Here is a 10,601-nt window from a genome sequence, read left to right as displayed (position 1 = left end):
GCGTGGAATGACCTTCCTCCGACGGTTGTACACGCTCCTTCTCGAACCCAATTTAAAGCACTATCAGACATTTATTTATGCGAATTCTCGTGCTGGCGAGCATACTGCCCCACGCTGAGAACATAAAGAGCAGTGCTACACCCTTTTTTACTTGTGCCTTTTAGGTGAACGACAGCCACTGGCCGACAAGAACAAAACCGACCCGGGAAACCTGGGCAAAAGCCTCGATCCTGTGTATCAATCAGTAAATCCGTGAATACCTCGAGTTGAGGCACACAAACCCTCCGCCTCTGAGGATGTAGATGCTCTGTTTCCGGGTCGTGATGTATGTGACAAACTATGATGTCGTCCCCTACAACCCGACTGGCCGCATCGAACTACTGGCTTGCAATCCTTGGCAATGTGGGAGGCTTCTAAACAGGCAAAGCAGGCATCATGTTCTCGTATGCATTTCCATCTATCAGGAGCTTTCATAGACAGAAAGCGCTGGCAACTGGAAATGGGGTGGGGCTGTGAACATAATGCGCAAGCGCTTGAACGACCGTCTGCGTCTGGTCTGATGTTAGTAAGGAAACTGGTGTAACCATCCTGTCTAGGGGTTTGTTTGGTAGAAGTCGGCGTTACAGGGCGACGTCTTACGTCCACTTGCAATTCGGAAGCGCGTGTTCACGAACTCCGTCAAGTCTGTGAACGTTGGGTCCCGGCCACTCACAGATATCTTATCTGCCACCTCAACCCATTTGTGCTGCAATGGTGAAGGAAGAGAACGTACAGTTCTCTCTACAACCGCTGGTTAGTTCAAGTCTGAGACGTAACACATTTGCGTCAGCGCAATTTCGCAGCTGCGCGTTTTCATACACAAGTACGACAAAGAATTGGCTGCTCCAGTGGTCTGTCGTGCAAAACGAAACTGGCTTTCTAGTAAACAGCGAGCGATAATATGAGGCTGACCAAAGAGATTGCGTAGAATCTACCGTGCCCTGGAGTATGCTACTTCCGGCGGGAGCACCCCATACTTCGACCTTCCTGATACTTTCATTAGAGACTTTCGAACTTGGGAACAACTTAAAACAGAATGAAAATATCCGTTCACCAACTCTCAACGCTAAAAGCATTGTAAATTATTACGAGGCTGTAACAACCTAGGGGTATTTCGTACCCTGTCTCTGGGAAGTTCATGGCAGTAATGTGAAGACATTTTGTCGTCATCGTTTAGTATCGGAGCAACATCCCACACGAAGTGAAGCGTCAAACCCCCTTTGAAGATATTTTTGCTTTCTAACGCATCGCTGTCTTTTCTCCCATGCACCGGTCTTAGTGGACAGAGGAATAAACATGCAGTTCATATTGCGTCTACTGAAAAGATTGGCCGAAATTATCTTAAATACCCATGTACGGGTGGTTTTAATTAGTTCAAAAGCCAATATATTGAATCGCATACAAACTGACACATCTTACTGAAAGCGCATATGGACATTTTTTTACCGTAACGGCACGCCCGGTACCATCTGGATATGGCGTGTATGAAACTGGGTGGGATTCCGCTTGGTTGTGCGCCCCGTCAAAGGACCCTATTATCAGACGCACCACACGTCGTTGAAGTGCTGGTTCAGAAACTGCCCGTTTTCTCAGCACAGTTCTCTTCATTCAGCAGTCAGCATACGCTGAACAACCGTCCGCAATAGTGTCTGCATATCCTAGTCCACAACAAACATTTCTGACTTATGGAACTTGATAAAATGTTACTTCATTTTTTAACTGGCTAGGAACACGGAAGGGTGAGCAGAGTCGCTCATCGTTTAAGTGCTTTCCCTCGGTCTTCCCGGGGGCCACTCCTGCATAGAGTTCCAGCGGATCGGGTCACGTGAGCCTTCTTCAGCGCCACTTGCCAGAGTTATTAAGCGGGAACTTGTACTCGGCTTGTCCTGAGACCTACCGGATACCGCGCAGGTAAATTACCACGAGCATTATTTTCGGTTGTCATCCACGGAAAGCAAGTGGTCAAGTGCTATTTGGAGAACAAAGTGACCACACTATTCCGACTTTCGACATCGCCTTGTTCCCTGTCGAGAACCTGGACCCTCATACATGGGTTCTAAACTGCAATACTTGCATGTCAGGGTTGCATATCTTCTGTGTTTAGCTTGACAGAGACAAGCTTCAGTGAGACGTACAGGGTCCTTGCCCGGAAAATTCTCAAAGATAACTCGGTATCATTCCCGAATAAACCAGCTTTCAGTTGGGTATCTACGAATAGAACATAGTAAAAGGGACCACAACATTAGATATCGGCATGTACAGCAAAATGCACTATTTCGTTGCATGAAGCGCTGCCCAAGAAACAATCCAAGTACCTTCTTCTTGAGGGAAACCCCAGAATGACCCAAAAGTGTCATCTGAGGCCTCTACAGTACACTAAGCTGCCCCGTATCCTGCCCCAGCGGCCTCACCAAATCCAATGTTTGTTAGATTAAGTCCATCCAAGGATCCCGATGACAACAAGGCTCACATTAGCAAAGCATTTGTGCTCGATGTTTCAGGAGTCACCCTACGAAGTCAAACTTCCCTCTTTTCTGGAGAACGCCAGTGCTGCACAAATAGACAAATCCTTAGACCACATCGTTCAGCAGCTACAAGTCTATTGGTCACACTAATACCCTCCGCTATGCAGTGGGGCGCACTGTGACGCGGATCAGTTTAGTTCATCTCATAACTAACAATATGATATTTCCAGCGCAGTCACCCCCACGCACTCGAAAGGGCACCAACCCACTCCCACTATGTCTGCCGGTAATGGAGTCATCATTTGTGTACCGAGCTGTGCGAACCTTCGCCTGCATAAAGAGCACACACTAATCACTCGTTTGACGGCGCCGGTCCCAGTGATAATCAAATATTGCTTTCGAATAGATGCCAAGACCTGCCGAGATTTTGCTTGTATTTATTGACAGTTTAACTGAAGCCAAAGACCAAGGACCCATTTCTCATGCCATATACTTTGACTTGCCGGGACCTACACGGCCCATCGCTCCACAAAACCGGGTCCTATGGGATTCAAGGAGGAATTCTACGCCGAATTTGGGCTTTCTTGTAATACACATCAATCTTTTCGAAAGTAAAACTACTCCTATGCTTTCTTCCTCATTGAGATTACTCAAGGCTATGCCTTAGGTCTGGTCTGCGTCCGCGACATTCCAGACGCGCTTTCAAGTCAATGTCTACCTCTTGCAAACGACCTGATGTCCTGGTTCTCTCAAGCTGGCGCCGTCCAATTGGAGGTTCGTGCCGGAAACTTGGCTGGCGACTTGCTCTGAATAAAAAAATTCGTCGACATGTCGTCCGTGAGAACTTTGCAAACGCTTTTGTCGTAATTTAGGAACATTAAAAAAGAAGTTACTAATATAAACAGCAAAAAAGAAGCAAAACGAAGCTGGTTGTCATCCAACACGTCCACCTCTCCACCATGACAATTAACTCGAAGCTGTGAACTTTAAGAGCGGTGGTACATTCCTTTTTTGTTTGTGCCTTTCGGCTGAACGAAAGCCTGTGAACGTAAAAGACAAAATTGACCCGGAAAGCTTTGGAGAAATCTTCGATCCCGTGTATCAATCCATGGAAATCCATGGATCCATTGGCTTCAGGTGAACTCCGAGGGGACCTAATTCTTACTTACGCCCTATTTAAACAAAGCTTGGCAAACAGGTTTTTTACCGTTGACCCAGCAAACACCCGGCGGGGACATAGTAAGAAAATTTCCAAGCTCAGGGCGCACACATTCATTAGACAAAAATTTTTTTCATTTCGGGTAGTAGCTGCGTGGAATGACCTTCCTCCGACGGTTGTACACGCTCCTTCTCGAACCCAATTTAAAGCACTATCAGACATTTATGTATGTGAATTCTCGTGCTGGCGAGCATACTGCCCCACGCTGAGAACATAAAGAGCAGTACTACACCCTTTTTTTGCTTGTGCCTTTCAGGTGAACGACAGCCACTGGCCGACAAGAACAAAACCGACCCGGGAAACTTGGGCAAAAGCCTCGATCCTGTGTGTCAATCCGTGAATCCGTGAACTGAGTTCGTCTTGGTGTGCAGTGCATGACGTGACCTTGGTGATGCAACCGTTTGAATTTGTAGAAGCGTGATGGCTGCAGGTTTCGGAACTGCATTGAACTCCATTGGGAAATTTGCTAAAGGAAGCAAACGATATTGCATGGAATGGAAAGCTTGGCATGAATTCAGTCTCCTGGTGCCTTTCGGGCAAACGAACGTAACGTCAGTAATGAGAGCATTCAGTGAATTTCCATGACGCACTCTTATAACAGTCAGTTACTGCCTTTATCTCTCTCTCGCTGGCGGTCATCTTGTTGAATTCCAGTCCTTGTGAACCAACATCTAGCGTAGATTATTTTTTTTATCTTCCAGNATTCCTGCTTTTTTATGCGGATGGTTTGAACGGAACGAGATCCAGAATGACATACAAGGTACGACCTTGTCCTTCGGTCTATCTGTTCATCGTTAATCAGGAAGTGGTGCTAATGAACTGGGAGTCACCATCCAGGCAGAATTTATCAATGTATGTGGCACTATTACTGACGTACGGAAAGTGAGTGCGTCAGCAAATGCCTTCCAAGTTGTTGGCATAAGTGAAACATGGCTCCTGTTGGAGCAATTTCCTTCAGTGGTACACTGCGCACGGAGATGGATGCCTGGTTTGATGTGCCATGCTCGTGGCATAGGAACAAATGAGGTGATAGTGGAGAATACAGTTTTCCTACAGGATCAACCCAGTGGTTAAAATGCGAGCCTGCTGATTGAAAGGCCCTGGTTCGAACCCAAACCCGGCTTTTGATTTTCTTTGTTCAGTCATTGCCATCTTGGCCACATTTACCAGAGAAATTGACTGGGAAGTCGAAATGATTCTATGGGGAGCGTCTTTTGTGCCACACCACAACCCTGGTCTTTTACAGTATGCCAAACAAGCCACAAGGTTTAAGATTGCCCAGGTATTGCCTTTGATTGATTTTGTGATCATCGGGAAATCGAGTGACATAAAGAAATTATAAATGAATTATCCCCGGCGGGGATAGTCATGCTACGCTTTGCCGGAATGTAAACCTGGACAACCTGCGCACCCCATATATTTTCTGGGCTTAATACACGACCTGAAAAGCAATGAGCTTGTAAGAGCAAAGGCGCTATGGAGTGCACCTGGACGAGATTGACACGAAAATATCATGAATATATTCAAAAGGAATATTGGTTTGGTCTGGGTTCACTGCTAGACAAACTGGTTGCCAGAGATTCGCTCCGACGAAGTGTTCGCAGCCGCGATAAGAGGTGCACCCTGGATGGGCACAGAAGTGAAATTTGTGCCGCGTGCAAGACATCGAGTGTGGCAGGTGCATGGCAAATCGGAACCAACGCAGTCAGCTGAAGTAAGCTCCAACAGCATAGAAAATGCAGCTTTATCATGTGTACTATATCAGTCGTAGACCTAGGAAAGCTGATCAACTGCCGGAAGTTCCGCTGTTCTAAACCACCCCCTGGGGAGAAATGGCTCACTGGTTAACAGCGTAAATTTACGAACCGGAGGATTCGTGGTTTGAACTCGACCTCTGCCTCTTGACTTCTAGGCCTGGCAAACCTGGCATTATCCGAGCCATCGTGCTTCCTTCGGGTTGCGTGACATTTGGACACTGAAAATGTGTTGCAGTTGAACGAATATTATTTTTATCATCCACCCTGAATTTCGACTACTGTCGTCCATGCTGAGGACATTATCCCAGCCCTTCCTTAGGGTGGCACGGCGGTCTTGCATCGCCAGGGTGTTACAGGTAAGTGGCTATCTTGTAGGAGTGAGCAGCGGCGCACGCTCGAACATAATTTTCCGTATACCTGGTTGCCCCGAACCGTCTGATTGCACTGGAACGGCTACCGGTGATGGGCATATCTGCACGTTGTCCAGAGGCAGTGAAGGTTATAACCTCAATGCGAAGACACCATTGCTGTATGGCAGCCATATTTGTCATGGTCACTGACCACTGCTTTGTCTAGTCCGTGGTCCCCATACGCTTCACTCATTCACCCTCGACTGCAGCAGTACTCGCATGTACATGATCCCTACTGGCTCTTGTCTAGGTTGGGTGGGGGTGAGGTTACTCGTCGTTAGAGCGTGAATTTACCGATTGGATGGCCTGTGGTTCGAACCCGGCCTCTGCATCTCGACTTTTCCTGTCTAGTCTAGATAATCATAATAATCGTTCAACTTCAACGCCCTTTCGGTGGCTGGCTTTCATGCCACCCGAAGGAAACACGAGTGCCTGTCTAGGCTAGGACAACCTGGCAGTATCCCAGCGATCGTGCTCCCTTTGGGGTGGTGCGGCAACTAGGCCCCGAAGGCGTGTTACAGCTGAACGATTTCTCCCCTGTCTAGATTTAAGTCTGAATGGAGACTCAAAGGCTGGTGGGGTTTGAACAGTGATTGTTGGTTCTGTGCATATTCGGAGCGGGTGGGTGAAAATAAAAGAGGCGGCTCTTCGTTTGCAATGCTGGGTGTGGTTTGATTAGTAATATCGTTCAGCTGTAGCGCCCTTTCGGTGCCTAGCTGCCATGCCACCCGAAGGAAGCACGAGGGCTGGGATACTGTCAGGTTGCCCAAGCCTAGACAGGGGAAGTCGAGTGGCGGAGGTCGGGTTCGAACCACGGACCTTCCGGTCGGTAAATTCGCGCCATATATTGTGAGAACAGCTAAGCATTATAAATCTGAGGTTGAGATGGCTCAAGTGGCTAGAGCGCGCATTTACTGACCGGAAGGTCCGTGGTTCGAACCCGACCTCCGCCTCTCGACTTCCCCTGTCTAGGCTTGGGCAACCTGACAGTATCCCAGCCCTCGTGCTTCCTTCGGGTGGCATGGCAGCTAGGCACCGGGAGGTTGTTAGAGCTGAATGATTTATTAATGTAAAGCTCTCACTGTGTGGGACATCGACGCAGTTATGTCGGTATTTTATGTGACTAAGTGGGTGGACAATATATGCATCCCTGTAAGGGCTAATGAAGTTGGGGACAACAGTGGTGGCTTGTTCCGGACCTCACGTTTGCGATTTACTATGGATAAAGCTCTATGGAGGCCAAAGCTAGTGGAAACGGTCGATACTTTGCTTGAGGAAGTGAATAGACTGCAGATTGAGGGGAGCTGCCTCCAAAAGTTTTCTACAACCGAGGCTACCAGATTACCATCTCTGGAAGACCACGCAAGTGGTATTGGTATTCTGGGAGAAAGTAAAAAACGAAGATGTTATGAGTGCAAATAAGGCATCTGCGGAGTCGGTATCATTGGTTGGTGAGCAGATTACGGATAGTGAAGGGCTCCAACTTTTTTGTCAGCGCTGCTTTGGGTATCATGCAGTATTGGTGATCATGGTATCCGCACCTGGCTACAGTGCGGAATGAATGAAAGCGAGTAAGCTAAGCGGGAAAGAATGGTTCGTCAGCTCGACTATATTCGTGGCCTTCACAGGAACACATACAGAAGGAGCGAGGTCAGGAGTGTGAGTGGATAAGGAGATGGGCTTGTTTGTTGACGAATGCTGGTGCCTAAAAGTTTTAAGCTCCAAATACTGTGCATGAATCGTGTTGCACGGAATGCGGTCGGTTATTGGGAAGGAAGGGAGGTGGTCGTTTCTTTGACAATGTTCGTTATCAGCTCTCAGGGGATGCTTACTAAGTGATATCTGGGAGAGTCGTTGTGGTTCGTCGACTATATTCGTGGCCTTCACAGGAACACATACAGAAGGAGCGAGGTCAGGAGTGTGAGTGGATAAGGAGATGGGCTTGTTTGTTGACGAATGCTGGTGCCTAAAAGTTTTAAGCTCCAAATACTGTGCATGAATCGTGTTGCACGGAATGCGGTCGGTTATTGGGAAGGAAGGGAGGTGGTCGTTTCTTTGACAATGTTCGTTATCAGCTCTCAGGGGATGCTTACTAAGTGATATCTGGGAGAGTCGTTACGACATCCTTTGCGAGTGGTATGGATGATGGCTCACTTCCGGATTGACGTGAGGATGTCTGATGGGAAAGGTGTTGCAAGCAGGATTTGGTGTGGCACTGTCCAAAGCAGCTTAGATTGCATTCAGCTTGGTTGTCTCCCTTGCTCTTATCATTTGATCCTTACGTCAACTTTCGGTTTCTGCGTTATAAGGATCCTGCTGATACTTTAAGTCCACTCTTGATGTTTGGAAAAGCTATACTTTCATCCTGTTCTTAATGATGTTGCTGCCTGATTGTCCTCTTCGAGTCTCTTCTCCAACTACACTATCTTAGGTCTTATCTTGTAGATCAGGCTGGCGAAGTGGTTTGAAAATTTTGACGACACCAGCAGAAACCGAGTGGAGATGCTTATCAAGTAATTGGCTCAGATGTTGAGCACTTTGGGGCGGAATATGGAAGACCAATACTAGTTAAGGAGTTTAGGGGGAAGGGTTAAGGTGGGAGTTGGAGTCGCTGGAGCTATGGGAGTGTGCTTGTCGAACTCATTATGCGACACCACATGGTTGCGCTGGAGAACCCTTCTCGAAAGCTACGTTATTTATTAGTGAAGATAGTAATGTGAGTCACGATGTGGTAAAAGAAGCGGGGGTAAATTCTTTCTATGACATTAATAGCAGCGGATGACATTTTAACGTATGCACTTTTCAGACCATTAACTGCTTCTGCCTGAAGAACGGTGCATGGTGTCACAGTCATTCCGATCGATGGGAATGAACCTGAATGGTATCTGGTCCAAGATTTCTTAGTGATTCGCTTGTTTAGAAGTTTCAGTAGTTCTATAAAGGCATTCCCAAGTATCCCGTTACCCTCAAGAGTGCGACAGAGATTCAGCTGTCAAAAGGTGGTTCATTAACATGAGATAACATCCAGTTTTCCCTTTTGCTTCATAGGCGCAGGTATTAGGGTAGCGATCCAGTTTGAGAGTGTCACCCGAAGTGGACTTCCGTTTATACGGAAATGGATGCGTATGGGGAGCTGCATTTGTCGCAGTGCATAATACGGAATGAGTAAAATGCAGTACATCTTACAGGACTGTCCAGTTTCCGGTCAATAGGCTGAGTGACTTCACAACCAGTACTGCAGTTTTCCACAAGGTTCCATTGATCCTCAATCTGGCAATTTCCCTAGGGATTAGAGGTTGTCGTTGGACTATTCCCTTCATAATCATAATCATCATCATCATCATCAAAGACAGCAACATTAGTGTTGACACTGATGATTCACTACCGTACGTGATTTAGGAACATGACTCCAACCATGGGAAAAGATGGTCGGAATGAATGTAAAAATGGAAGAGTTAGAAAACACTTGATGAATAAGAAATCGTATCCTGGCATGATAAAGCGAATGGTGATTTTAGGTGTTTGTTTTAAGCCGCTGACGGGATAGATCCCCTTAAAATCCACATTAAGCCGTTCGAACTGTTAAGTAGTTTTGATAAACTTGAGATTACTTGGGTATAAAAACTTCGTTTTTGGATCGGCACGAACCGAACGGTTAGGAATTTGAGATTTTTCATCGTCAAGCAAATAAGGTGATTTGCTGCAGCATGCAAAGTGAGCCATTCCAACGACACCTAGGTGGCAGAGCGAAGCATGCAATTCTCGGAGTTACGGTAAATTCGTGGAAGAAACGACCACTCAGCGTATTGGCCGGAAACCTCCCTTATTGTGGGTGCATTCTCCTCACCCGCGTTTTGTCACAGGCACTTGTAAAGTGTCATTTTGAGCTCAGGATAACTCAGTGCTGAGACGTGAACCGGAATGTCAGTGGTCCAAAGTCAGCCTCACATTTCGCCTTCTGTCTAGGCTTGGACAGCCTGGTAGTAGCTTATCTCTTCTTTCGGATGCATCTATGCATTCAGAGCATTCTGCGGATGGACCGGCATTTTTTCTAGCGACAACAACAATAAACACTTTTCCTGACTTGAAGACCGCTTCTGACGCTAGAACCTGATAATTTCCGGGGATCATGCCACCAAATTCTTATTCCTAATAAGATATGTTGCATATAAACTTTTAAACTTTTGCTGGTTATGGAAGACCACCCGAGTTTACAACATCCAGTACGGCACACAAGCGCCTGCACATACTACTGGTATGTTGCTATCAGTGATGATGTCCAGTGATGTAAGACAAGCTGGTCTTCGCTCATCAATTTCCTTCGGCTCTTTATTCAAACGGTGCTTGAGACTTCCCTGCCTGCTTCTGACACCTTTGAGGTTTCAATCATTTCGGGACGTCCACTCACAGACATTCAGTATGCAGTCAACCTTGTCCTCATTCTTTGGGGTTGCAAACTTACAAACGTTTGAGTCGACTGGTCTGTGAAGATGCACATGGTCTCCTTCGTGGAAGACTCAGCAAAGATCACTTCTTTATCAGGTTCATTTTCAGTGGCCAACAATATTCGTCCTTCTAGACGTAAACTTGGCTTTGGAATCTGATGATCTTTCGTCAGGTTCATTTGGCCAACAATATTCGTCCTTCTAGACGTAAACTTGGCTTTGGAATCTGATGATCTTTCGGTGCCATGGTAGGATGTTGAGTTGAC

General features: G+C 46.7%; 1 protein-coding gene across 1 annotated transcript in view; it reads right to left on the bottom strand.

The window, feature by feature from the left end:
* Positions 1-6,405: 6,405 nt before the first annotated feature.
* T265_04691 (hypothetical protein) overlaps positions 6,406-10,601 on the bottom strand; it is a gene marked incomplete at both ends in the record, with an annotated part of 42,456 nt that continues 38,260 nt past the window's right edge. The window contains one exon of the mRNA XM_009169495.1: positions 6,406-6,662. Within this exon, the coding sequence (XP_009167759.1) occupies positions 6,406-6,662 (257 nt within the window). The remainder of the gene's footprint in view (positions 6,663-10,601) is intronic.

The sequence above is a fragment of the Opisthorchis viverrini genome (genome assembly GCF_000715545.1).
Source record: "Opisthorchis viverrini unplaced genomic scaffold opera_v5_81, whole genome shotgun sequence".
NCBI classification, from domain to species: Eukaryota; Metazoa; Platyhelminthes; class Trematoda; order Opisthorchiida; family Opisthorchiidae; genus Opisthorchis; species Opisthorchis viverrini.
This window is presented reverse-complemented; position numbering and strand designations above follow the sequence as displayed.